Raw genomic sequence first — 27,358 nt, forward strand, 5'->3', positions numbered from 1 at the left:
AATCAGCGATCCCGAAAACCCCTGTATATCAAATTTCATCCAAATCGTTCGAAAGGATAAAATAGATATAATGTTTCTCATTTAAAGAACATTCAGGCGTTTCCCAACCAGGAAATACTACAATGTTTACTAGTATTTCTCGGAAATGGAACGGCCTTGCAAGGACACATGGCTGTATACATATGTATACATGTAGCACACTACGTCTGTCAGTCATTTATAATTGCCTATAAAATCGGAAACTTTGAGGTGTCATAGCTCAGCATGGAATTGTCCGATTCGATTCTACCAAAATTCAATTTGAAGGGTACAATTTCTACTACCTAATACATAGTTATTATCATCGTCAGATACTTTTAAACAATTGTTTTTTTTTTTCATAATAATGTATGTGACTTTGAAATGCCTAACTCGACGTAGAATCGTCTGATTCGATTCTAATAAAATTCAAATTAAAGAATGGAATTTCTACTATCTAATATAGGTAGTTACTATCATTGTTAGATACTCTTAAACAATTGTTTTTTTTAAATATATAATTATTAAATATTATTCTCATTGTACCATGCAACTCGGCGTGGAATCGTTCGATTCGATTCTAACAAAATTCAAATTGAAGAACGGAATTTGAATTATCTAATAGATTGTTATGATCATTGTTAGATACCCTTAAACATTTGTTTTATTTATTGCTGTACTGGCCAGAGATATAATCCTGGTATAGTAATTAACCATTGGAATTTCGATTTTGTCCATCATAACTTGAGTAAAAGTTCCCAATTCTCCAATAATCGACGCAAAGACATATAAAGACACGAAAATAAATCTCAACGCCATAACAATTCCATAGAAAAAAAAAAACAAGAAAAGGAATACATACTAAGCTTCTGTCACGTTCTACTATGTTTACATAAAAATCCAATCGTTGGAGAAGATTGAGGAGCATGCTTTATTCGCAATTCCATCGGACAGAGGAAATGGCATGAAAAAATTGCTACGGATTTTCCATCGTGGAGATCCATTTTCCAAATTTGAAATTCAATCGTCAAATGGAAATAAGAAGAATGTTATATCACTTCTGCCTACCTCGCGTTTGAAATACAACCATAAAATGCAATCTAAAAAGTAGAAAAAAAAAGGAATGAAAAAATGGAAATATCTATGATTTCCTGCGATCCATTGAGTTCCAAACGCGATCCATCGATTCGTGAGACCGCGTTCCAGCAATTTCTGCATGACAGGAGGTTAACATTTCGTTCTCCCAAAACATTGGTCCCCGTTCGAGGGAAGTGTGAGGTAAAATTTACGGTGAACGATGTTCCACGTCTACCTTCGAAATGGGCAGAAACACGTGTCATTACGATTCTAGTTCTAAAATATTTTTCAAAGAATAAAGAATCATAATGAATAATAAAAAAATGTTGATTGTTTGAAAATTCTGAACCCAGAAAATGAAGGTAATCACAAATTCTACGACGAATACAACATTTTGTACAAATACAGCCTTGGTGTTCCAATATTTACCGTCGGGCAGCGTAAACGCTAAAAAAGACATGCTAAAAAAATGTACTCGCGTAAGGTAACACTAGGTATAAATTCGCAGACTACGTGGTATCACACTGGAAAGTTTTTCAGACTCATAAATTCCCTCTGGACTTGTACACCAAACCGAAAATGCAATACGCTCCGAATAATCTACAGATTGCTGTTGGTAAGGAATACGGAACGCCGGCTCTATTCAGATTTTCCCTCATTTCTATGCCGCGAACAATATGCTCCGTTATTCACCGTGGTGGAATCTCTCCCCGACACTACACAGTGTGCGCAAAACACGCTCATGTTGACAGTCACGCGTGAATATGCTCGGGAAAAGGCAATTCAGAGACATGCGTCCTCCTTTTTGCTCTTCATACTTTCGCAACGGGCGAATGACTGCGAAAGGGTGGAGGTGTGAGCCTTGGGAAATGATAAAATTCTAAACAATTTAGCAAACTTTTTCATAGTGATAATTGAAAAATTGTTTGAGTTTAGTCAAAACGATTGTACTTAATAATAACACTGTAACGAATGTATTACAGTCAAGAATAGTAAGAAATATATATTTATATTTTCTAATATATTAACATATCCTCTAAATATATTAGAAAATATAAAAATAAAAATGTAGAAATCGTGGAAACTAGACTCTTATTATATTTTTCCTCAGACGTCATCAATTCTCCGCTATCTTGTTACTATAAAACACCGAGTAAAACCTCCTCTTTGTAATCTTCTTTTATCATAACACCGCACCGTGCTATTTTCCTTTGCCTAATCACCGAGATTAACGCAAATATCGTTGTGTTTGTGAATATTTGAATGCGTGTGCGGATTCGTTATTCCAAGTTTTAATTAAGAGTGGCATATACGTAGGTATTGGGTACGTATTCTCAACTATGAAAACATTGCACGTGTTACGATGATAATTATACAATATTGCCTGTCAAAAAGGTACATTCAATTAACGATCAGAACAGTCCTTGGCAATTTATCGTCGGCCTTGTTCTATTTTGTGGAAAATGGACTAAATTGAGCGTAAATTTCGTACCGACGAATGGGGCTTTAATCCTTCCAATTACAGAACAGTTAGACACGCTGCTTAATAGTTAGAAACAGCACGTAACGTCCGGATTACGCAGTATGAACCTAACATGCGCTCAGGTTGGCGTGCGCCACGGATATAAACGGCACGATTCCGTCTTAAACGATGAGCAACGCCGCCAGTGTCGCCTAACTTCGTGGTTTCCGGCCTTTCCCTGGATTTCATGGGTTATCCTTTGATCTCATTGTGGCGAGCTTCATTGGCAAGACGATACCCAAGAATATACGCCATCGTGACGCGAGTGATTTATAAAAAATTACAAAAAGGGTGTTGGGATTCGTGTTGGTCAGTATTAACAAGGTTCTAAGAATTCATTGGCTTGATGGATAGAATAGTTGAAGTTCCAGGATAAACTAAAGGTTGAACAAGACTCCATAGAAGCAAGATTTTTAGGTGTCTAAAAATCGATTCTAGATCACGATGCGCAACAAAACAAATACCCAAGAGGTAAGGTTCCAATCCTCTCTGAGAAGACGCAAGGTTGCTGTCAGAGTAGTCAATCAATATTCGATTGTCGATCAAGGAAAAAGAATGCTGTCTGAGAAAAAGAATATTTGCATTAGGACTTAGCGTCGGAGAGGACCGAGGAAGAACTGGGTCGTCGTTCGTCTTCTTTAACTTTGGTCCTGCTTATTCTTTTCTCCCTGGTCGTACCGAGGACTTAGAGTCCTTGGCACGTACGATTTATGGTAAATCCAGTTCAACCTGGTCTCCTTCATACTTCATTTCGCGTTCAGCCGTCGGGCTTAAACGATGTCATCAATATTTATTGCTCGGTTGGGAACGTGTCTCGTCTTCGACGCGAGCCACTCGTTGTTCGAAACTTTGAAAGCGTTTCCTGGGAAAAGCTGCTGGGGTATCTGTAGCTCGTGATTGTAATGGTCTCATCTTAGAATGTCGAACACTTTGCTGCCGGCGGAATACAACGAAAAGGAAGACGCGATTTAGCTGCCTCGTGTCTCAGTCGGATGTTTCTATAGAAAAGAATAACAGAAGAATCCACTGTTGCGTCGCTTGAAATGTGCGTTCGGAAAGTTAACAGTCTCCACGGTAGCAAGTGAAACGTAACGACACGATATTTTTCTTTTCGCGGAGGAAATCGTCGAAAGATGCGCTCGTACCTTAGACCTTTGAAAGCATCGCCTGGAGGTTGTATGGAATTCGTGGTGAACCGTAATGGTGTTCATCCACCATTCTCCATTCGAGGAGAAAGCGTTTCCCTTTGGTGCCGCCACTGTCACAGTTGCCTGCCGCTAGGCGCAATGGAAAAAAGCACAGAGGCTGCCCAACGATTTCACCTGACCCACTCACGATCAGTGCTAATTATCCGGTGAGGGTTGTCGCGACACCCCAATCCATTGTTTCGGGAATTCTTTTCGTGTTCGCGAATGGAATATTTAATCTGGCAAAAGTGTGACTTGAATCGACGTTGGCTAATTAATCATGAATGGTAACCTCGAGTCGGTGGTTGACTATTCATTTGTACTCGCATTCCACAACCACGGATTAGAACAGCGAGTTAATTGAATGGGAGGGTTGGTCGGCACTCCGCGGCGTTATTATAATTTCAACTGGATAGTTGAAGTTTCGAACAACGGTCCGCGAAACAAAGGAGTCGTTGTAATTTTCGAGCGTATTTGCACGCGAAACTTAGTGGCCACGTGGAGGAGGGGAGAGGAGAGGAGAGGATCAATCCTCTTCGACGCGTCGAAGCACATGAATATTTCATCGCGTTTCTTCCGTTCGTCTTTTGGCCTCCCTGTTATAACGCCAGGAGAAGAAATATCGGAAAGTCGATTTATTAATTTCGCGTGAACGATTTTAAAAGGACGCATGAATACCTTCGGGTGTTAGGGATGAAGGATTCGATGGTTGAATGTGGTTTCGACAGGTGCCGCGACGTCGACAAGAAATAAGCATAACAGAAACGGTGACGGTATAATACATAGATTCCGTGTGCAGTAAGTTTCAAAGTATGGATATCATTTCCAGCTTTTCGCCACTGCGACTACTTTGTCAAGATTTATGGCTTATCTACCGTCGAAAATATTTTCTTCGTTCTTCTGTTATTATTGTAAGACAGAGGTAAGAAGTTTGTTGATATCTAGCTTACTTTCAAAACTGCACACTTTTTCGTATAATTACCTTTACTAAAATTGTAAATAGAATCTGTTTCTCGACTGCAGTTGAATTTCCTACATTAGAAGCCAGTCCACGAATCATTAATCGCACCTAAGCCCGGATTTGTCAGGAAACTACTACTGAAGAAATTACATCTTACACGCAATCCTTCGTATAAAAGCAAATAAACAAATAAACTTGCGTTAATTTTATTTCATCTACACTCTCCTTGCTCATCCGTTCTGTTATTAGTCTTTCGATACGAAGCATTACCAGATGATTAAAGCGTGGTTATTTAAGTCTTTGGTTTTGTTCCGTGTTTTTGAGCTAACAAGGTGATTGTATGGTAATTTGATCCTACCTTCATCAACTCATTAGTCTAATGTCTTTTTAGCGGGAGGTTACATATAAACAAAAGGAAGTATGTTGTAAAAAGAAATCTTAGCAATGTTTGTTCAGGCGTTGTATTGATTTTCAGGTACGAGTTTAAAAGCATTTTTATTTTCTTTTGGGTCATAAAACGTCGCTTCGTAGTCCTGTATACGCGACACGTACGCGTAGATGCATGGTTGAAAATAAATTCTAATCGAGAATATTGTACACGTAATGCTAACGACTGGTGTACTATTTTCGTTTCTTTTTGCTAGGTTACTAGCCACTGATTAAGTATTTTTTTATTATCCTGTCCAGATTGGATTTATTATACATTTTTTAAATACCTAATTTTCGAGAGCACTGCACTTCAAAATTCGACTCAAACGACAAATCCTTTCTTCCCAGATGTTATAACTTGTAAAAACTCGAGTCTTTTAATTTAACGTGTGAGTTAGATGATCACCTTAGAAATTAATTCCATTATTATAATTCCTGATTGAAAAATCTCATCACACGTCTGTCAACCTATTGGAGCTCCGCTAATTACTAATTCTACTCGTATTTGTGAATATGTACATCGACCTGGTCATTTCGACAACATATAATTTATCGAACGATATCTGTGTGGATAGTGTGATGATAATTCAGACCGTGAATTTCCGAGATTTCTCCGATATTAATTGTCACCCCAACCCAGTCAGGCGCAGTGTATGCGTTAAGTTTGCGCAGCAGCAACACGTCCCGCATATGCATCCAACAAATTGAACGCGAACGTATCGAAAGGATCCGATCGATCGATAACACGATTGAGAATTGAAACACAGTGTCAGCGTTTGCTGATAATTATTCGAACAACGGCGAATTTAAATTTCACTCTAGTCGTATACCTGCGTCTGATGTTGCGCTCCATTGTACGGAAATGTATGCAATATCCGGTGCTGCCTTGACGTTGCAATCTAAAATAAAAAAAAAAAAAAAAAAAAGTAACAAAGTTCAGTTGTTTATAAATGCATACGCTACTCGTTGTGAATTGCAATCGTGGCAAACGATTTGTTATGTGTATTTAATTCATCTTGAAAAACGATTGTATGAGGAGAATAATGAATCAGATACAGAAAGATGGAATTCTTTATAATTCTTACAAAATAAATGATTCTTTTTGAGAATATTGAGGTAGAAATTAAGGAAAGTAGAAACTAGTTTCTTAGTTAGTGAAAAGTCTCGTTACCTACACACGGAAGACACATATAATTTTCTTTAAAATCGACTTTGATCCGAGTCTATAAAACTACCCCGTACAGTTCCCAGAGATCTCCTTCTCTGGGTGTCGCTCCCAAAGGGGATGAATACTTGAGCGGTATTCGTACAGCGGTCACGTGAATCGCTTGTTACTCTAGAATTCGAACGACACGACGGTTGAAATTGGCAAGATTTCACGGGACGTTGCGCCTGGTTACATAAGAATCTCGCGCCATGAATTTTTACGCTACCGGAACTGGCCATTTCGAAGACGGAAGTAACAGCAATCGAGATTTGTGATCTATTCTTCTAACCAATTGCTTCGTTTGATCAAATAATATGTAGTACAGTTCGCAGAATAATTGCAGCGCAAGAAGCGTAACTCAAGGGCCGTTGCTAGTGCCGTTTCGACTATAAGAACTATTGCGAGTAATATCGAACGCCATTGTGTTTTCTAGTTAGTTAGTCCTTTCGTTTTGATTGAAAAATGATCGAATGCAAGGATACAGAATCAACTTCTACGCTTTGTACGTAATCAACCGGGTAATAGAGAATAGATTGAACGTAGAATGGAGGAAAAGAAGAAGGAAAAGACAGGTTGATTGGGGAATAAAAAGAACAACGTAATTGTACAAGGAAACGAGTTGCGGAGTCAGAGTCAGAGTCAGAGTCAGAGTCAGAGTCAGGACGGAAATGATGGAAAGACTTTGGACCGAAAAAGAGATAAGACAAGAATATCCGTTGAGCTTAATCCTACTCGATATATGTATATGGCAGACATGGAAAAAGCGGTAAGGAAAGTCAGGGGTGTGGAGTAAGAGGGTCGATAATGCGAAGGAGGAAAATCTGGATCTTGTCATGTGCATAGATCGCGTTACCAGTAGAAAGTGATGAGAACGACATAAAAGCCATACAATTTTATAATAAATTTTTGTGCTCTTTTTTTACACTACAATTTTGATCCTTATTTTATATGATTGCAATTTTTGTACAGCTTCAATAAAATAATAAATTGAGAAGAAAATTGTATTTCATGAAATTGGTTCGTATTAAATAAGCTTGAGGTATTTTTAAATCGAGTATGATTTGTATATCGTTGAAAAGTAATTGGTTTAAAATCTGATCTGCATTCATCCTGACCTGTGTAAAATATTTTATGGATGCATGATGGTTAACGAACTGTGAATTATAGAGCAGTACATATATAATATGCATAAAGAATCTTCTGGTTAGCCAAACTTGTTTATTTATTTTTAGCAAAAATTCGTAATTTACATTTAACGTATAAGATACACTGTTAAAAAACTATTATTTCTTTTTTTGTCGAACCTTCAGTCTACACTTTTATGAAATATTCTACAATTTTATGTTGGTCACTTTTAGCGTTATTTTAGAGTATTCGTTGTTTATCGCGCTTAATAAACTGCAAATATTATTTCAACGTGCGAGACGAATTTTGCAGTTAATCATTTCTACATGTTTATTTTTTATTCATTTCGAATGGCTAGATCTGTCGAAGTACTTTTCACCTGAAATAATATTCCGGAATATTTACATTCGCGTGCAGCGCACACGCGTTTCTCGAAATTCTCTGTAACATACTCCATGAAATACAGTTTTCAAAAATGTTCACGGTTGTGGTGGAGTAAATTTACATCCTTTAAATATATATGGCGAGTAAAATGCGAAACCGTGCATTTTTCATCGAATAGTGGCAAGTGAATATCCAAGGTTCAATGACAGATTGATTAACGAGTAATTGACCTTTTCAGAAGCTCGTCTATCGTTGATCGAACGTCCACTAAACGTTTTTCGCTGCGCGATTGGCGGCCGATGATTTATTCTACTCTCGCGAAATCAAATTTGCACCGAAACACAGCCTTCATGATTCTAAAACGACTTCTAATTAATTTAGATAACTAAACGTTTCCATGTTCGTCTTGGCATTGTCTATAGACCATTTGTTCGTTAAAAGCTCAACACATCAGATAAAGCAGATTTACCTTAATTAGGCTAAAAGTTCTGAAGGTAAACTATAATTTACCTCAGAATTGCCGGAAGTGCCAATGGTCATGTTTACTACGTTAATTACCTGGCTTTAATTGCCTATTGGTAAATAATTAAACTCTGGCGATAAATAGCTGATGAAATAAATGGCATTAGTGTCGTGATAATAAGCGTTTCTCGTATTTGGAATAGGAAGAGCGTGGCGGAGGTCTGGGGTAGAATCGAATTTATTTAGGTGAGTTGAAATTATTGGACTGTAAATCACTAGCGAAAGCCGTTGCGGCAGCATAAATAACAACTACAAAGCACGGACAGCGATAAATAACGATTAATGAGTAGATAAATAATGTTCCGAAAATCGAAACGGTGTCGTTGCGCGTCACGGTTTCGTTACACTTCTAATTAGCAGCATTGCAGGGGTAATGGGTTCGCAATTAACATTACCATACAATTCGTTTCTCGATGAATTCTTTCTGCACGCTACATCAGTAAATAAACCGATACTGAAAATAAATAAACGAACAGTCTTTCAAGATGTTCATAATTATGGAAGCTGCAAATCAAAGCAAAACAGTGAATCATATTTTTGTTTGGTATACACTCCAGTTGCTTAGCTCGGTTATATTGGTCAGTTGATTGGCATTCATTGAATCTGGATACATTCCTTTAGTAATGTTTGAGTATGCCAAAAAAAATCGATTAATACTCAATGATGCTCCATAAACACTTATGCCCAGTGATTGCGCAAGCTGTTGAGGATGAACAATGGTCCTCCGCGTTCGATCGTGTAATAAAAAGGGTCGATACGTGCCTCGAACCAGCTCGAAGCGTGACTGATACCACTTGGTTTATTGATTTTGAGGCATGAACGAGTTTAAAAGCGTCTTTTAGTCTCTTCCGGGTCGTAAAACACCGGTTGGCCATTAGATACATGTGACACGAGCGCGTGGACTGTTTTTCTAATGATTGAAAACGAATTCTAACTGGACAAACTGTGCAATCATTTTGTCAGCCTTTGCGCATAGAAACGGACTACATATGAAAACAATTCGTGGGAAATAGTTTTCGATGCTGTACACATATATAAAAATGGAGACAGACATAAAAGAAACGCTCTGTTAGAAAAAATAAAATAGGGAATTGTAATTTATAACTCTAAGGTACAAGCTTAGTGCGGTTTCGCTATAATTAAATCATAAATTTACCTTAGAGAGGCACTGAATTAACTTCTACACCTAATACTTAAAAAAAATGAATATAAAAATTGACTTTCTGAAGATGACACACTAGAGAAATATTTTAATTACAGATGGAACCTGTCCTACATCAAATGTGCAGACAAATTTGAAATATCGTTCCTGGAAGCCTGTAACTCTGCGCGGAAACTTATATGAATATAATTCCCAGGCTGCCGGATTTAAAATTCCAATAACCAGTGATCCAGTACGAATTCGCAAATGTGTCCGTTACAGGCAACAGTTCACTTCGAACAAAACAGTTCTGCCCCAACTAAATGCGCTCGTCACGACACAGTTCAAATAATTCGTTGCATCGTGCCTCTGCATGGCTTAATAATAATAATCCTCACCTCGAATTTCGTAAATTTCTCCCCTATTAATTATTACCACAGTCTCATCCAAGCTGACGATCAGCTACAGATGCGCATATGTGCACATTTTATGCTATTGCAACTCATCGTGTACGTACTTCCAACAAATTTCAAGTGAACCGCATCGAAAGAATCCGATCGACTTACTGGAATAATAATAGCAAGTACAGGGGTGAATTATTTATCAGGCTGGGTAAGTTATTTTGATGAGGAACGTTCGCCAGGAGATTTGTCGCCTTGATAGGCCGTATCACTAAATCAATGATCATGGTGTAACTTGAAGGTGTAATTGTGAAACGTCCTGGAGACACCAATGGCAACAATCGTGCCACTTATTGAATCACGCAAGCGGAATCCACCCCGAGAAATGCATCTAATTTGCATAATCAATTTTAATGCGGACTGTTATAACTGCGGTATAACGCCAAACGGTACAACCACGCGCGAAATTAATCAGGGTATATTGCCTGTACCGCCGCTAATTGCTATTGTCATTCGATTCGAAGCTTATCGGTGGTGTCTCCCAACAACAAGTTAATTATCCAGCCATGAAAAATTAAACGCTGTCGTCGCGTGACATTGTGACATCGTTTTCTAAGTGGGATTCCCGAGAGCCGCTCAAAAGTTGAATAACGCTTGTTTTTTCATTTTTCTTTTACTTTGACAGCACTCGGGAGTATAAAATAAAATTGAGAATTATACTTATATTTCCTTAAAAGTTCCTAAGGACTTCGGGTGAAACATTGGGAGGAGTGGATCTGATTTTTGTCAAATAATTAGGCTGGATGAGGTTTCAATCTCTTATTTATTTAATTATTTATTGACACGCTTGCCCGTCAGGCACGCCCAAGTACAGACAAAGATGTCGCATAAAATTGGTTTCCATAAAATCAGCGTTACCCTAGGACAGAACCCACATACTCGAACTTACTCGACGATCGATCGAATAATAACAACATGTACATATATTTATTACGGTCAATTTTGTCTTCTTGGTGCTCCGTGTTGTCCTCTTCGTAATTTAAGGACTCGTAGCATCACAAAGACGGTATTTACTGTACTCGTATATTTATTAAACGCCAAACGATGAGAATAAAACAATTTTGTAGGAATCGAGGTCTCGAATAAATTATACAACGGAGTATTGGAGACGTTTCCAGAGTGATTTAAGAGTTTTCAAGTTTGTCAGAGTTGAAAAACTTTGCAACTGCTGCACTTTAAGGAACAGAGAATAGAGAAAAAAGGTGAACGCTAATGGAATTACGCGAAAACAGCGAGAATACACGAGGAAAAGTTGAGAACCAGATGAAAAGGATGGAATTGAAACGTTCTAATCGCTTCGTTAACGTAAAAGCTTTCAAAAAATTTGAAAGCGACAATAACAAGGCTGGCCACTTTGTCTAAGTATAATTGATTCGAAAAATAATCAGCAAAAATATTAGTTTTACGCATTTTTTTAATTGAAACAAGTAAATGGACAATTTGTATAGACCTCGGAAGTTTCAAATGTGATAACATTTTAAATAGATTACTTTAAAAAATGAATAGAGTCACGTATACTTTGAAAAATTGAAATTTCGAGGTAATATTGGGAATATTTGAGCAATTAAAATTCAGATTGCAAATCATTGACATTTCAAGAAATATTAACTCTGACATAACTTGAAAAAGGACGTTAAATTCCCATCGCTAAATATTAATACACATTCATCTTTCATCATTCGCCTTCGTCTTACGACTTTGATAAAAATTGACAAGTTCAATTTCTTAGCAATTACTTTCCTTTGGATTTTATGATATAACGACTTTGCTGTAATTTTTATCGCCAGGAACAAATTTTGTAATTCCGCACAGGGAAGGTTTTCGAATCGGGCAAGAATTTTTATCAAAGTCGCGGTTCTCTGTAGTTTGTTTAAACGCGATTTTTATGGCAGACTATTTTATATTCTGTTGCGCGGCTAGTTTCGAATTTGGCGTAAAGTGAATTAACGCTGCGAAAAATATTTGTTCTCTTGTTATTCTGGTACAAATAATCCACGTTGTTTCATACTAATTGAAAACAAACGAACTACCCTTTCACTGGAGAGGATGTAACTTGATGATTGGATAAACGTTAATTGCTGTCGATATATACTCTGATGACAATTTCGCAAAATTGTCGAACAGTGGCCAGGTTGAAGCCAAATTAGAGATAATTTCGATTTAGTTTAAGACTTAATTCAAGCGTAATCGATACAAAAATTATATGGCGATCATTAATGGAAATTCAAGTACTTAAAGGAATACGCAGCTTTAACGAAGTCTATTTGCATAATTAATTAAAACCGGACAATTCATGATGAATATAAATTCCAATCTTCAGAATCTTCAAATTTCTAACTTTACAAGCCCAAAGGTATCGTTGCATGATATTATTGGATTGGATTTTAAACGGACTGCAAACGAAATTATGCCTTGTTGTTACACGTACTTGGTCCACCCTGTATACAAATTTCTACCTGTAGTTTTGAAACCCTCTGTATACATGTTCCACAGGTTTGCGCCAACAAAAATATCGTTAAAGAGACAGTATAGAATCCATCACGCAAACCTTCGAGAAAATGTAGAAAAGTAGTTAACAAAATAAAAATATAAAGCAATACAAACGAAAATTGAATGTTTCGCAATCAAGCACCGCGAATCGAGATGTTTGCGAGATAGAGTCGCGTGCACACTGGGGATTCCCCGTTCCACGGTTGAATTTTGCACGACGCGCGGCGTGCGAGTACACCGCATCAATCTTGTCGCACGTTGTTCAAAAAAGTACCTCAAAGGTGACACGTCCCCAACGTGATTTCGTTTTAGATAGAGCTATCCTCGGGATTCGATTTCGTCTCTGAGTTCTATTCGTCGAAGAGGGTTAAAAGCTAAGCAATTTTGAAAACGATAGCGTGGCTAGATTAACCCCTTAGCTGAAGAGATCAATTTTAGTTCGGGAAGTACCCACAGCCGCCACTTTCTATCTGGGCGTGCGACATGAAAAGATTGTAATCTATTCAGAGCAGTTTAGCTCGTTAAATAATTGGGAGGTGCTCTGAATTGCAACTTTTTTTTTTGTACGGATATGTTTTATCATAATGTATAATTTGTCAACTTGTTCTCGACTCATTTGAATACTCGTACATTATTCCATCACTCGTAGTTATTTATTAGTTTTTAACATGAATGGACAAAATCCGCAGTCTAATTATGAACCTTCATGTATTCCCAATATGCTAGTCACTCCTTTCTTGTTAGAAGTTCAATATCTATGTATCAATAAGAGATGTTTCTTTTGGGCTTGTCAACATGCTTTCTTTTCCATACCCATCTGTCAACTCTATCTTTGTCATCCTAAACGCGTGAGGCGACGAGTGTCAAATACTGGACGTCCACGCCTGTCCTCATGGCAGGTGAACTACACAAATAGAAATCCACCCTTTCACCCACCGAGTCCTTAGGGATTGGCGAGAGGATTCTGATTGGAAGTGTCCCCATCGATGCCAGTGAATCGTTTCCCGATGATTACAGAGAGTACCCTCTCTTCTCCTAGAGGATCAAGCCTCTCTGGGACCGATATGCATAATTAAATCGTTTACTTAACATGTAGAGTCCCAGTGTGACGTTGACGAATGGGGAATGCCGACGATTAACCAACAATTGGACCAATGGCCCTATCGATCTAAATTGTTATTCACACATTTCCTCAAGGGTTGCTTTTACACTCGAATTCACGCAGAGCCGATCGACTGTGAATCATTTGCTCATGTTATCACCACCATTGCCCTCTCCCATGGGTCAGATAATGAATAAATATGCGATAGCTCGCTATACCATGAGGGTACGCGGAGGAACCGTTCGATGAAAATAGGGAGAATACGAATGTCAGATATTAGACAATAAATTCTGTTGGTACGAAACTTTAATAAAATTTTGAAACGTGCAAAAATTCACTCAACAGAAGTTTCAAGCGTTCAAATTCAATGGTTATCTGTTTGCTTTGAGACACCACGTAGAACAGCTGCTTTAATCCAGGTATCAGACAGTGTTTCTTCCAAAAATATCAGAATTTTCGTAACCTGGTGCGATCGATAGACACCCTCCATTCCTGTCTCTAAGTTGTGGTCATAATTATTCTCCACTGGTGTAGCAAGTGCACTTACCGCTCTGCCAATTAACAATTTGCAACTGTTTAACTCGGATCAATAAATAATCCCTCCGCAGTCCAGCTAGTCCACTCACCCTTCGGCCAAGAAATTTTCAATTAACCATAAATTTCAATGAATGTGCCACTGGTGCATTCAAACTTTCTCAAATGACATTAGCCATTCGTCAACGCTCTACTACGAACGGACTCGTTGAATAAATCTAACGCACGATCTTAACAATGAAACTCGATCGTTAATTTACCGGTAAACTCACGTCGTGTGATTTTATTTACAATTTATTTACAATTTGGACTGATATGACGAAAGCTAAAGAGACACTAGGGATGATCAATTCTGGTAAATAAACTCAAGAATCTATGTGTTCAATCATTTTTTCAAACATTGTCCCCCCAACTCATACTTGGTTATTATTATTAAATAAAACGATTGTCTAGAAAATTGATTGAAAATCAAACATCCCTAGCGAGAATCATCGTCTCTCAGCATCGATCGGTTTCGCTGCATCTCGTCCACGAAGAGCGGTTTAATTATTTACAAATCGACTTAGAAATACGTCAGAAGACCTCGAATAAGCGGCTAAAGTGATATTTACAGAACGAAATGTAGCAGTATCCAAAATTCCTCGATTTAACCACGAGGGTTCTTTTATGGCATAAAAAATCGCGTATTATTAAACAAATTCTTTCAGCGTGGACATCTTGGATTCATTACATTTGCAAGTATGATCTCCGTCCATTTCAATCCATTTGTCATAATTTTATGACTCGTAAAACGAATTCTCTTGGGTCCCAAACGAGTAATGGAAATAGACATTGTTAGCGAATAATTTCCATAGATTCTGTTTCTTCCTTTTTATTTTTTATCGTGTAAACGGTTCAAGATTCATGGATGCCAACAAAACCAAAACTAGGGTGCTGAAAAATGGCAGAACTTTTCTATCCGGGACGAGATCAGCGGTGCATATTTCTGCAAACGGTTTTTCAAAAAAAGCAAACGTTTACGCGGTGGATGAGTTCGCGTTTTCTTGGAACTTTGTTTCTTTTCCATTCTGAAAACGAACGTTGAAGAAGCGCTCTTCTCTCATTTCTTCGTTGAATGTTTGAAAGACTAAAAATTTCCATACCGTGAGTGTTCAAATGCCATTCGTGCAAAAACTGAGAGAATGGTGGAAAAGCAAAGTCGTGCTGCAGGAAATAATTCTCATACCCTTCAAACTACCATCGTCGTTTCTTCTACACCCCCCAGCCCCCGTCCCCATTCCAGGAACGGGTTTCGTTGAAAATATTATTACTCGCCTTTCGTCGATTATCGTAGTTTTGACCAACGTTTTCAAAGTGTCTGCTCAAGTGTCCGTGAACGAATTTGCCACTTACAAATGTACATTATTTTGGGAACGCTTCCAGCTGATAGAAAATGGTAAACGGTGCAACAACACACAAACACTGAACCAAGATTCCGCCAAAGTCTTTGAAATTTCATGTTTTTAGAAGCGGAATCTCTTTGTATTCACGGAATTAGAAAACACCGAAAAAGTTCACAGGACACTATCGGTGTTCTTAGACTGTGACCTCCTCGGAGAACCTGCTCTTATCGTCCAGGTTAATTACTATGGCGTGCGTCCTGGCATGACCGGATTTGCTCTTGCTCCTGTCCCTAGTCTCAAACTCTTTGTCCTCCTTGGTCTCTGTACCTATATCCTCGGTGGCTGGCCTACTGGAAGTGGAAACGGCGACGTCGTTGGTCCTCACTCTCTTTTTTGTCTCTGGTGGAACCAGAGAGTCTTTGGTGTTCTTCTCCACGCAGGCCTGACATATTTTGTCCTCCTTGGGTTCTGTATCTGGACAGACAATTACAGTTCATGCAATTAATGGGTGCATCCAGGCACCGCTCACTAAGCCGCTCTGTGAACTTTTAAAATGGTATGATACCGTTTGATATTATAACTTTTAAATTGTTGATGCTACTTATATTATCAATACTAATAATAATACTGACAGTTTTACTAATAGTATTATTTTAATATGCTCAGTATTTCAATAACAATATTGATATTATTTACTCAATTGATACTATTAATATTACGAATTCGAAATGAAACAATCTTGAGGGAATCACCAGTTGGAGAGACTCGAGGATCAGTGGGAACATGATTTCAAGCCCCAATCGACGCCAAGTTCTTAAATAACTAATTAGCCTGCCAATGCAGGTGCGCAAGGAATGGAAGCAACAGCACTGGAGGATTAAATTGTTAAGATTGCTTCGTGAACTGGCAAGGTAGTGCCAGCTGCTAGAACAAAACCCAGTTCCCTCAACGCGACCAACTCCGCAATCGAGGCCGCCTGAAGTTCCTGTGATCCCCGACAAGCCACAACCGCTACATGCTCCCCGATAATACTGACATGATTTAAATTTACTATATGCCCACAGTTCAATTCCTATTTATCATTTCTATCGAGATAGCAAGGAAAACTTCAAATTCACAATCAAAATCACAATTTGATGAATTGAATTTCACAAGAGTTCAAGGTAGACTAAGTTTAGGTGTTAGGAGTAGGGTTTCCTGGTGAAATAATATTAAGAAATTTCACTATCATCTTGTATCGCTTTTTTATTCGAACAAAACTGTGCACAAATGCATACAGTGAAATAAGATCTCATAGCAATTTTCAATATATCACTTCGACAGTATCTCTGCAGAAGCCCTCAGATTTCATGGGTTGCATCTGTTAAAGAAGAAAATTAGTATTACACCATGCATTTCCAAACCACCGTACTCAGCTTCCCAAGTACCGTAATCCAAATCGATTAGACATACCTGTTTCCTTCTACTGCATGTCAGCGATTACCTAGTTGTAGTAGAAATTTCTCATAGGGTTCGACCTCATCGCCATGAAGTGCAGGTGATTTGGTCCCATATGGCCAGCCGTGGCAGCAGCCATTGCCTGTTGTTTGCAGGTGCACTGAGAGACATGAGACGGATAACCATGTTGAGAACGATGAGGGCAATGATGGATCCCGAACATTGTTGGTTCAGACATCACGACCAAAGGCTTCGGCGGGACAACGACCATCTCGTCGTAGGGTTGCTCGACGTAGTCGGACAATGGTTCTCGACGGGGTGGTTCGGTGACGGGGGTGGGTGGTAGGGTGGCGATCTCAAACTTTGGTGTTTCAATTAGTTCTGGAGCTTCGGTTACATCTTCCTCGGGCTTGGTGTCGATGATGTTCAGGGTCGCTTGGGGTGCGCAAGGCTGAGGTTGCTGGACGATCTGCAAAGTGTTGATAGGTGGAACCACCTGCTGAGGAATCACGTAGGACTGTTGCGGAATCAGTTGAGGAGCTGGGATCACGCTCATAGCCTGCATAGGCTGCGGAGCCGATTGGAAGTTGAAGGTCTGAACTTGAGGTGCCGGTTGAGACTGCTGACTGCAGGGTCCTTGTTCGCCAGTACGGATGTCTAGGCAGAGGGTGGCCTTTTTCTCTCTGTCCGTGTCGTCGCTAGCTTCTTCCAGGTTTATTTCTTCCTGGTCCACGTCAGAAAGCGACTTCTTCTCTATATTTGCCACTGGTATGGCAAGCGCCATAGCCACACTTAGCAGCAGAAGGGCGAACGAGGCTTTCATCTTGCGATATTGAAACTTTGCGTTCAACTGAGAATTCACTTGACTGGGCTGGTTTTTAAAGGAGCTCGCACACACTTCCTGATGCTTGTAGATTGTCGAAATACCAACGCATGTCAAAACATATACCACTGCTGACCGTGCAAAATTACGACACCGTTATAGTTGATTGTTTATCGGTAGGTACATATGTTATTCGTATGTCATCGTGCGTGAAATTGCTTACTTTATTGTGTCTACCTTGAACTCTTGTGAAATTCAATTTATACACGCGCACGCACGCATGCAAAAATTTCGAAGTATCGAAAGCAGACATAAAATGACTCTTTTTGTTAGTCCTGTATGCTACGATTATGCAAACTAGAAACACTGGAGTTAATATCTCACCTTTCTGATCTCCGTCGGTCTGAAGGGATCCTCCTACATCCGTTTCGACTATGGCTGTGGATCCGTTAAGGTCGTTCAGTCTCATACTGGAGGAGATCGCCTGGATTGTGGATACCAGAGTCTCTGCACGATTCGCTGCTTCTTGCATCGCTGCAAGCTTGTTCACCAAGTGGTGGTTACCAAGTAGAACGTTCTTCTCCTTCAGGACCTCTAGTTGATTGATAAATCGACGGAACTCCTCCTGAAACCATAAAGAAAAAAGATCAAAGTTTAAACGCAGGCTTAGAGTAATGGCGCGCGAGGAGTATGAACGTAGGTGGAAAATGGTTAGATGGAACAGAGTTTCTCACTACAAATCACAGGGGTTGGAACCTCGAGTGAAAACGAGCTACGCTGTGACGACTTTCAATGGAAGTGGACTACACTATATTAACCTTAAATTGTATACAGTTTCCTTCAGTTCCGTTCACTTTTCATCACTTTCATTTAGTTTCCACAGTATTGTACAGTTTTGTTATTATAAAACTGTCTTTCTTTTTTTCGAAAGATCTGTTCAATATTTCGCAAGAGTCCGCTAGAGCCCGCAGAATGTGTCAAAGGCTATTTGAAGTCCTCAAAGAGATCGTCGGAACAGCGACGAGAATCGTTGTGTCGATTAGGTAGCTCTCGGACTGGTTGCATTAGCCTGGACAAAAGGTAGCGTGAAAAATATCGCGTACAAAGCTTTTAGAGCGGCGAAGATTACTGAATAATCGGAAAAAGCCTGGAAAATTGCTTCGACCTCGAAGTTACGCTCTATGGAACACCGAAAAAAAGTGAGGACGAGCTTTGGTGGATTCAGCTTTGATATTCGAGTGTCGATGATAGGGTGAGGCGCTTTGTTGTCAGGACTTTCCAAACTGAAACAGAACTGTATACAACTGAACGTAACAATTTAACAATAATAACAATGTCGACTTTCTTGCATTGTAGCTAGAACATGTGCGTACCATATATGGAGCACCGTAAATTGCTGTTAACAATCTTAACTCTCTCATGTCTGGATGCCATTAAACGCGTTAAAACGTGTTTGTAGTCATGCTTTACGCGTGTTTGCCCCACTTCGGTACTCGACCGACTCCCTTTGGACCACGACGCAACCGTGCCAGGAGTCTATTGAGGCCTGGCTGCTTCCTGATCCTCTATTAATTGTAGCACGGCCATCGCATACCGGATACGACGTTATCGAACTCTACAGGTCGCCTATACAGGATGTTGCGCGTCTCCGACATTATCATACGTACAATTAGTCCTAAAGCTTTGATTTTTAACAGTGGCATCTGTTCATTACACCAATTTTGTTTTCCAACAAGTCTGTTCATTCATTTGGAAGCGAAACGAAGAATAAAATAATTGGTAAGTAGTAGAAACTTTGGTATGCTTCACTTTTGTTCTTTTTCTAGTAGATTCAGTTTTCCTCTAATAACAAAGCCACCACTGTCACCTTATATCTTCAAGATATTTCGAGACCTACCAGAAATACACCTTAGCTGCCTGTCTCTAGGAGTGATTATATCTGACTCTACCCATTATCTGGGAATCCGACTTGGACTCTTTACATTAGAACCAATCCTCCAGAGGAATAGAGAGAAACGTAGGATCCTACGTCTGTTTGATCCGATTAGGTAAAGGTAGGTTTCAATCAGTGATGAGAAAATCGTGTCTGATCAAGTTAAGGCAGATGGGTGACATTGACGGAAATCCAAACAGACCAATGTAGAATCGAATTCAACAATGGTGGCTTTGTAATATTCAGGGACATTCGAGGCTACATCAAGGAACGTAAGCCTCTGCACGCTATTGTCAATGATATCTCAGATGTTGATACTGTAATTAACGTATGGCAATACGGAAACCTATTAATCGGCTTTTCGTACAATGGAACCAGATGTTTGGGTGTCTGGTTATCGATATTTGATCGCTTAGTGTGACAAAACGTATGGGGTTCTCTTGCGCACAGGCACGGATGATACAATCGTATTTATCGTTACAGCGAATGCAAAGTCAGGAAAAGTAAGGGAAATTAAAGGACGATGAATTCCAGAACCATCAAATCGGAGGAGAAATAGAGAGCAAGGTTTTCAGTAAAAATAGTGAGATTTCAAGTCAGAGTCTTTATGATTTGCGTAGAAAGTATCATCAAAGACACATTTCTGGCGGAGGATGTGGAAAATGTGATGCAAATCTAGAAAAGATCTGGGTTGGGTTCAGGTTGAGACCTCCTGGTGTACTTGGTAACCTTGGTAGAGGTGTATGGGTGTTTAGTGAGTAAAAATCTCAAAGGTCTGATCATTCAAAGGAGTCAAGAATTAACAGAATTTTATGGCGCATGAACCAATGAAATTACATTCTTCTTTTTTGGGGTTGGAGACGGTGGTTGGTGGTGGAATGTAAGGAATGAAGCATGAAAGGACTTCTCGCTTGAAAGTGCTCTTACCGTGGCACCGTCGCTCTCGTCGGTGAAGTTTCCTTGTTGAAGGGAGATCGAGTTGGTCTGGTTACTGGTGCCCGCAGGGCGGGTACTCTTCCCCAGGAATTTCCCAGTGGCCCCGGTGTGTTTCGCCTCATCCTTACCCCCGCTACGGAACACCACGTAGGCCTACATTAAACAGGCAAGTCAAGTTTCAGTCACGGAGACACGATTTTTCGAGAATCGCGGCGAACATCGTGAATGGGCAAGTTCCATGTTCTGAACTTCCACTGGGTTGGGGTGGAAATTGTAATGTAGCAACGGAGAGATACTCAGAAATTTCTCGAGTGTATTCGTTTCTGTATTCTAGGAAAGTTACACGTGCCTATCGAGAGTTAAGACATTCTCGAAGAAAATCATTTTTCATTGTTGCAGAGGGTTGAATAATAAATTACCCCAGCGGTGTTCGAGCATGGCCACTTTACAACTTTCACGGCACCAGACCCGATGCTTCCAATGATCAATATGCACGCCGTGGAATAAATAAATTTCAAGAGGTTGGACATGGAAGGGGAGAAGGGTCACCGATTCCGCCTCGACCGCATAATTTATTATATCCTGGACGGTGCGAATCATAAATATAAAAAATTGATAGTTCTTACCTTGCTACCAAATATGAGGCACAGCAGCAGCGTGACGGTAAGCTGGGTGTGACAGAAGAATATCACGTACAATAAATCCGGATTCGCCGGGGACTGCAAGAACAACCTGCAACGAAAAAGATTGCCACCTGTGAGGAAGATCATTCTCGGGAACGGAGCGTTTTTTGAGCGGGGGGGGAGGGTAGGGGAGGGGGAGTAAGGAGGGTAGAGATCGATTTAAATAAAATTAGTGGAGGGTGCTAGGTCTACGTCTGCAAAAACTGCGCTGGACCTAGTAGCGCTGTGTTGAACTCTGCTGGAAGAAATAACTCAAAAGAAAACGTCCTTTATACTGTACGAATAGTATACTGTACAAACATAATTTCGAATACACAGGTTATAAAATAAATGAAATATTTGTTGCAATAGTTGCAGTCCATTTAAATAATTCTTTTGTAAATTTAATTTGACCTTTTACTTTCCTCTTTTTAATCAATTTAAAACTGGCAGAACGATGCTATAAAATCAACCTACAATGTTTTCATAGGTGTCAACACGTACCCCCCTACAACAATTTTATTCGAATCAACCACTATTGATCCTCCCCTTGTCAGGTCCTGCGCTGACAGTTCTTGATACCCCAATATGGATACTATCCATCAATGACAGAGCTTTTACATTTGCCTATCGTGTTTCAGGTATACCTCGGGCCTTAATGGGCTCTATTGGTGAAAACGCTTGTCAAACTCGTTAAGTTAATTTGCTGTCTAACTGGTAATACACTCTTGGTAATTGGGTTGAAGCCACCGCAGGGTGTTCGTCAAATGTTTCGTCCCAGGACTTTGTCGCCGTGTCTAGATAATTAGGAAAGTCGGAAAATGATGTATAAAGAGAATTGCATGAATGTTTGCCCCTCTATGCCACAGCACTCTGTAAACGTGCATCAGGTGATATATTTTAAGTGTACTCTTTGAAAAGTGTAGTCTTTGAAAAGCAACGTTATTTGGCGTATTGTTAGACGCAATAATGTATGTCTGGAACGTTTGACGAAGGAATCTCAAACTTTCTTGTCAGTGTATAGATAATGTAAGCAGTTAATTCTGAAGAGCTAGAATATCGAATATTAAAAGTCCTGTCACCTTTAATTTAATTCTGACGATACCTAATGAATGACCTTGACATATTTCATTTCCGTCCTTTAATGTTCTTAATTCATTTCATTTCCAAACTTGAATGGCCTTAGCATATCTGATTTTTCTGTGTGAACGACCTTGACACATTTCGTTATCCCATCTTCGTCTTTTTCCACTGCTTTCCCTAAACGAATCCTCCACTTTGGTTGCATGCATTACGAAGTAAACTTGTAGCTCACGCTGGTGCTTCAAAGTTCCCCAGCTATATATACATGGACATCCTGATGAGACGAAGAGCCAAAGTGCTGCTTTTCGTCTTCTCTTGCACAAGAGATTCCAATTTCCTAAATAACTTGCTGTCCGTTACACTCCACGGTCACAAGGTCTAAAGTAACAAAGGATCTGCGATGGTTTCCTGACTTTGCGAATTTCGTTATAATTATGCGCATGATTCAGCACCCAAGTAAAAACACCAAGAACGACACGGATATATTATTCTCGTTATGTCGAGCCTCTGAGTCAACGTAGAATGCGCTTTAAAAATTTGTTGGTTCAATTATACGGATGTCTTTATTCCCGCCGCTCGCTTGGAATTGGAAATTTGATTTTACAAAGTCTATTCAAACAAAATTCCAATACTTGACAACTCGAATACATATCAAGTATTTGAGTGCTTAAGTATTCGAGTAGTATTTTAAATGCATTATGATTATTATTGGCAGGTATCAAAGCGACGATCAAATTGTGATCAGTGCTTTGTTTCCATGGGGACCATAACTTAAGCCGTGAAACGTGAACGTGAACGTGAAACGTTGGGCTTAATTCGATACTATTCCAAACACACTACCTATAGAAGTAGATGGTGGTACACGCTCGTACCATTATTTATTTCAAACATGTGCATTTGCACAGGGGCATAACAGCTTCCGGTGTTCTGCTCCAGTTCGCAGCGAATGTGGCTGAGCTTCAGCAGAATACGTTATTAAAATTAACGATTCGTGGCAGCAACTATTGTTACTCGCCCTGTGGCTACATTTGATGTATCAGATGTGACGATGCACTGGAAACAGGAAGGATTCGTGTATCTATTCATTTTTCCTAACAAAATATCCCGCTGTTTAACACGGTTAAACCATTAAAATATTGAAATCTGGTTAGAAAATGGGTGGATGGATGACTTTTCCTATGAAAGTTATCGCAGATTTTAACAATTAGTGTTTGGGGTTGACTGTTTTCTCTTTGAAGTTGGGATTACTGTTAAAAGAATACCAGATTAGGTGAATTCCAAGGAATACTCACATCGAGACGTTGAGGAAGACTGATAGTAGAAATTCGTTGTAAATCGCCATCGAGATGAATCGACTTTCATTGAACTCTGACGGGGTCTTTCTCACCACGATGCACAATCTGATGCCCCATATTAGAAATATCACCTCGACTGCAACAACAAATTATTTCTTTCGTCATCATCATGATAGATAACACGTTAAATAACAAATTTAACATATTCAATACATTCAACGCACTCCACACATTCATGAATGTTGTTCGATTTACTGGGATAAAAGAGAAGGAAATTTTTCGTGCATTTTTAACATTTCATTAACTGTTTGATACAATCAACTTTATAGGTCGCGAAAGGAATTTATCGGTGACTATCGAACTCGATTTGACTCTCGTTTCTCAACTCTCTATTCGATACATGACGAAATGTTGGATAGGGGATAAAATAGGAAAAAAGAAATACGCGCCATCAGATCCCTGTAGAAGCTGTCATTGGTTGATGGCTCCTGTTACAAGTACGACCAAATTGGCGTACGCGTCGTAATTGCTTTTTTCCAGACAATTTCTTTCTCTGTGCGCTCTGTGATTGTTCACCGCTCGGTTTGTACCGGAATTACAGTTGAAACGCAAGAAGAACCTAACCGAAAAGTCCTTATCGCGTACCTCTCGCTTTGATGGTATATTTTAATTAATTCAGTTTTAAATACTCTTTAAGCCTCTATTCAGTGGATTCTGAACTTTGTCCAAGTCGCCCCCCTCTTAAAAAGAGGAATTCTGTGAGCAAAATTTATAAATAAAATAGTCGTATATATGAAACGAATAAAATATCAACAATAAAGTACATGTTACACTGTTTAGAAGGTAAGATATTCTTTGCTTTAAATCTGATTTTTTTACCTGAATCTGTAAAGATATAAATTTGCACAAACATCCGCAGTCTAAGAATGATTCGTGGTATAAATCATAATCTTCCATCGAAATTGTAGCTCGCGTAGATTCCAACTTCCGGCGTGTTGCGAAGCGAGGAGGAAAGAATTCATTGTGATTTCCCATAGGCAAAGTTTGGAACGAACCGCCATCAGAATAAATTCTACCCCTCAGTTCGAACACAGCCGTCCGCAAATAAAGAATGAAATGAGAAGGAAAAGGAAAGAAATGATACTTAATCTTGTCGAGAAATGAAAAGTAACGCCGTTGGATACGATTTGCTTTCCACTTCCTCGATTTCACAGAGCCAACATAAATTTCTCAGCAAACTTAACACACCTAAAACAATAATAGCTTCGAATTTATCGTTAAAAATTTTATGAAAAATTCTTTATTTATTACTGATTAAATTTCGTAAACAGTTGCTCCTTTAAATTGAATAAATTATCGATTTGCTGAATCTCTCCCCACAACTAACGAATGAGAATTTCAGCGCTTCGATGTGTACTAAATTGAACTCCTATGTTTTGCTGGCATTATAATTCCAATAAATACCAACAGCTTTCCAAGCGAAACCCCATCGAATCGTTATAAATCGCCTAAAAGCATTGAGCCTCGTGTAATACCGTGGAAACCTTTCATGAAGATCGGTTGGTAGTTGAGAGTTCCACGGTGCTTCTTGAAAACGAAAAATGTTGTATTGGCCGAGGAAATATCGATTGAATATGGCACAGAATTGACTCGTACATCTGAGGTACACTATTCATTGCAAAATCTGACTTTGGCAAGCAAAGCTTCGTTCGACGTCGTATATCTTCTATGCATTATTCCGTACGTACTCGAATAAAATAAAAGGAAAGAAACTCTCAAGGATCATTCTTGTCACGATTTTTATAGTTATGAAGCAATCATCAAGGATTTCAGTGAGAATTTTCACTTCGCTCGATTGTTTGATACATTGTAGAAATCTCGTCTCGTCTCTTACGCATTAGTAAATTTTATTCTTGCTTTCCAGATTTTCCGTCCAAGTAAATCAAGCGTGCTTCTTTTCTTTTTTAAGACATCCTTTTCTTCCTTTTCTCTTCTCTTCCTAATTTCTTTCTCTTAGGAGTGAAGTAACTTCTGGAATTTCAATGCATCGACCCGTCCTACGGAATTACCAGGAATTCTCCTCCGTTTCCACGCCTTTAACGATCACTGAGAAAAATTCTTCCAACCACTTTCCTGAGGAACTTGTGCCGTGTCCGAATTCCGAACACGTTCGCCTATCCGACGACAAATGGCTCCTGGTGGTGTGGCTCTTAAACGTTCCGTGATCGTTGATTTCCACCAAAATGTGTTTTATTAAACCATGAAATCATTCACTTTTTTTTTATCGTTCAAGTTAGTGCCTTCGAGACTCTCCGTTTCTCGTTGATGCGTCTATCGAATATAAATCTTGGCGAACCTTGTGAATTTCAAATTAGAGTGCAGTATATGTTGATGCGAAGACGACTCAAATCCTTCTTTAAAATGCAGTTGCAACAGGAGGAGGTTCTCAATTCAATTGGAGTCGTCCTAAGGATTAATAATTTAGTCATTTTCAATACTCGTGTATGATAGAAATAACTCTTGCGATAATTTTCGAAATACTCATTTAGGATTCGAGGCTGACCTGGCAAAGTTCTTAATATTCACGACATTTCTGACGTGGTCCTTAATCATTGAATCCCACGACGTACGGCAGGTACCGTAATCGCACGAGTGTCACGTAAATCAGCACATATTCCCTGCATAATTTAATTGCGTGACCCCTTTTTCGAAGGTAATCCCGCCATACCTTGGATGAGACGTTTTATCATGCGGGGAAGATTGGACGAGGAACTTCGATCTTACTCTGCAGTATTTTTTACAATCCCAAACGTCCTCTCTGCTACAATTTATTCCGAACGAAAACGTCGAACGAAACTTCGCTTGCCAAAGTCAGATTTTGCAATGAATAGTGTATCTCAAGTGTAGGAGTCAATTCTGTGCCTTTGCATTCCGTCACTTACACAGATTAGCAAAAGTGTAATTAAATGAGTAATACTGCTATGCTTTATATTGATATTTGTTTAAATTAAGTGATAGGTTTAATGTTTCGAAGAAAGGTGGATCAAAACTCTACAAAACTGAGCAAAGCTGACCAAAGATTCCAGAGTAGAAGACCTTTCTAAAATGGCCTAGTCAGCGCTGTAGTCAGGCCTGTCAAATTTGAGATCTAAACCATGACTAATTTGAGTCCTGTGAAACTTCAGCGCGTTTCGCATTGGATACACGCCAAAGGAGAGCAATCCTTCCACTCGTGAAAGCTTCTATTTGTTAAAACGCTGGCGTTATTCCCAGAAGTAAAGCCGCACGGCAGTCCATCACCTTAACCGCTCGGTATTTCTCGAAAAAAAATTACCAGTTTATGGGGGACAGACGAATGGTTATCGCTCGTGGAAATAAATCTATCGCCTCAGGAATCAGAGATCTCGTCGCTCATTGGTCGACGTCAAGGAAGACATTCGTCTTTCAAAAATTGGAGACGCGACCAGAGTAAAACGAAATACCAGATGAATCAAGAGCAGAGTTAAATCTAAAAATAATATTTATAAACGATCTGAATGTTGCTGTACAAACTTATTTATCATCTAGGGTAAAGATTCTAAAGATTACTCAACTTCCGAGTCGATCAAAGTACGCGCAATCTCTCAAGTCGCGAAAACAGAATGGTT

The 27,358-nt window shown here is 39.2% G+C and overlaps 1 protein-coding gene across 1 annotated transcript in view; it reads right to left on the minus strand.

The window, feature by feature from the left end:
- Nucleotides 1-10,579: 10,579 nt before the first annotated feature.
- LOC128879061 (probable G-protein coupled receptor CG31760) overlaps nt 10,580-27,358 on the minus strand; it is a 73,632-nt gene continuing 56,853 nt past the window's right edge. Inside the window, exons 9-13 of the mRNA XM_054127876.1 lie at nt 23,709-23,847; nt 21,298-21,403; nt 20,663-20,824; nt 18,187-18,427; nt 10,580-16,016 (exon numbers count right to left, since the gene is read on the minus strand). Coding sequence (XP_053983851.1) covers nt 15,736-16,016; nt 18,187-18,427; nt 20,663-20,824; nt 21,298-21,403; nt 23,709-23,847 — 929 coding nt within the window. The 3' untranslated portion in view covers nt 10,580-15,735. The remainder of the gene's footprint in view (nt 16,017-18,186; nt 18,428-20,662; nt 20,825-21,297; nt 21,404-23,708; nt 23,848-27,358) is intronic.

The sequence above is a fragment of the Hylaeus volcanicus genome, chromosome 6 (genome assembly GCF_026283585.1).
Source record: "Hylaeus volcanicus isolate JK05 chromosome 6, UHH_iyHylVolc1.0_haploid, whole genome shotgun sequence".
NCBI classification, from domain to species: domain Eukaryota; kingdom Metazoa; phylum Arthropoda; class Insecta; order Hymenoptera; family Colletidae; genus Hylaeus; species Hylaeus volcanicus.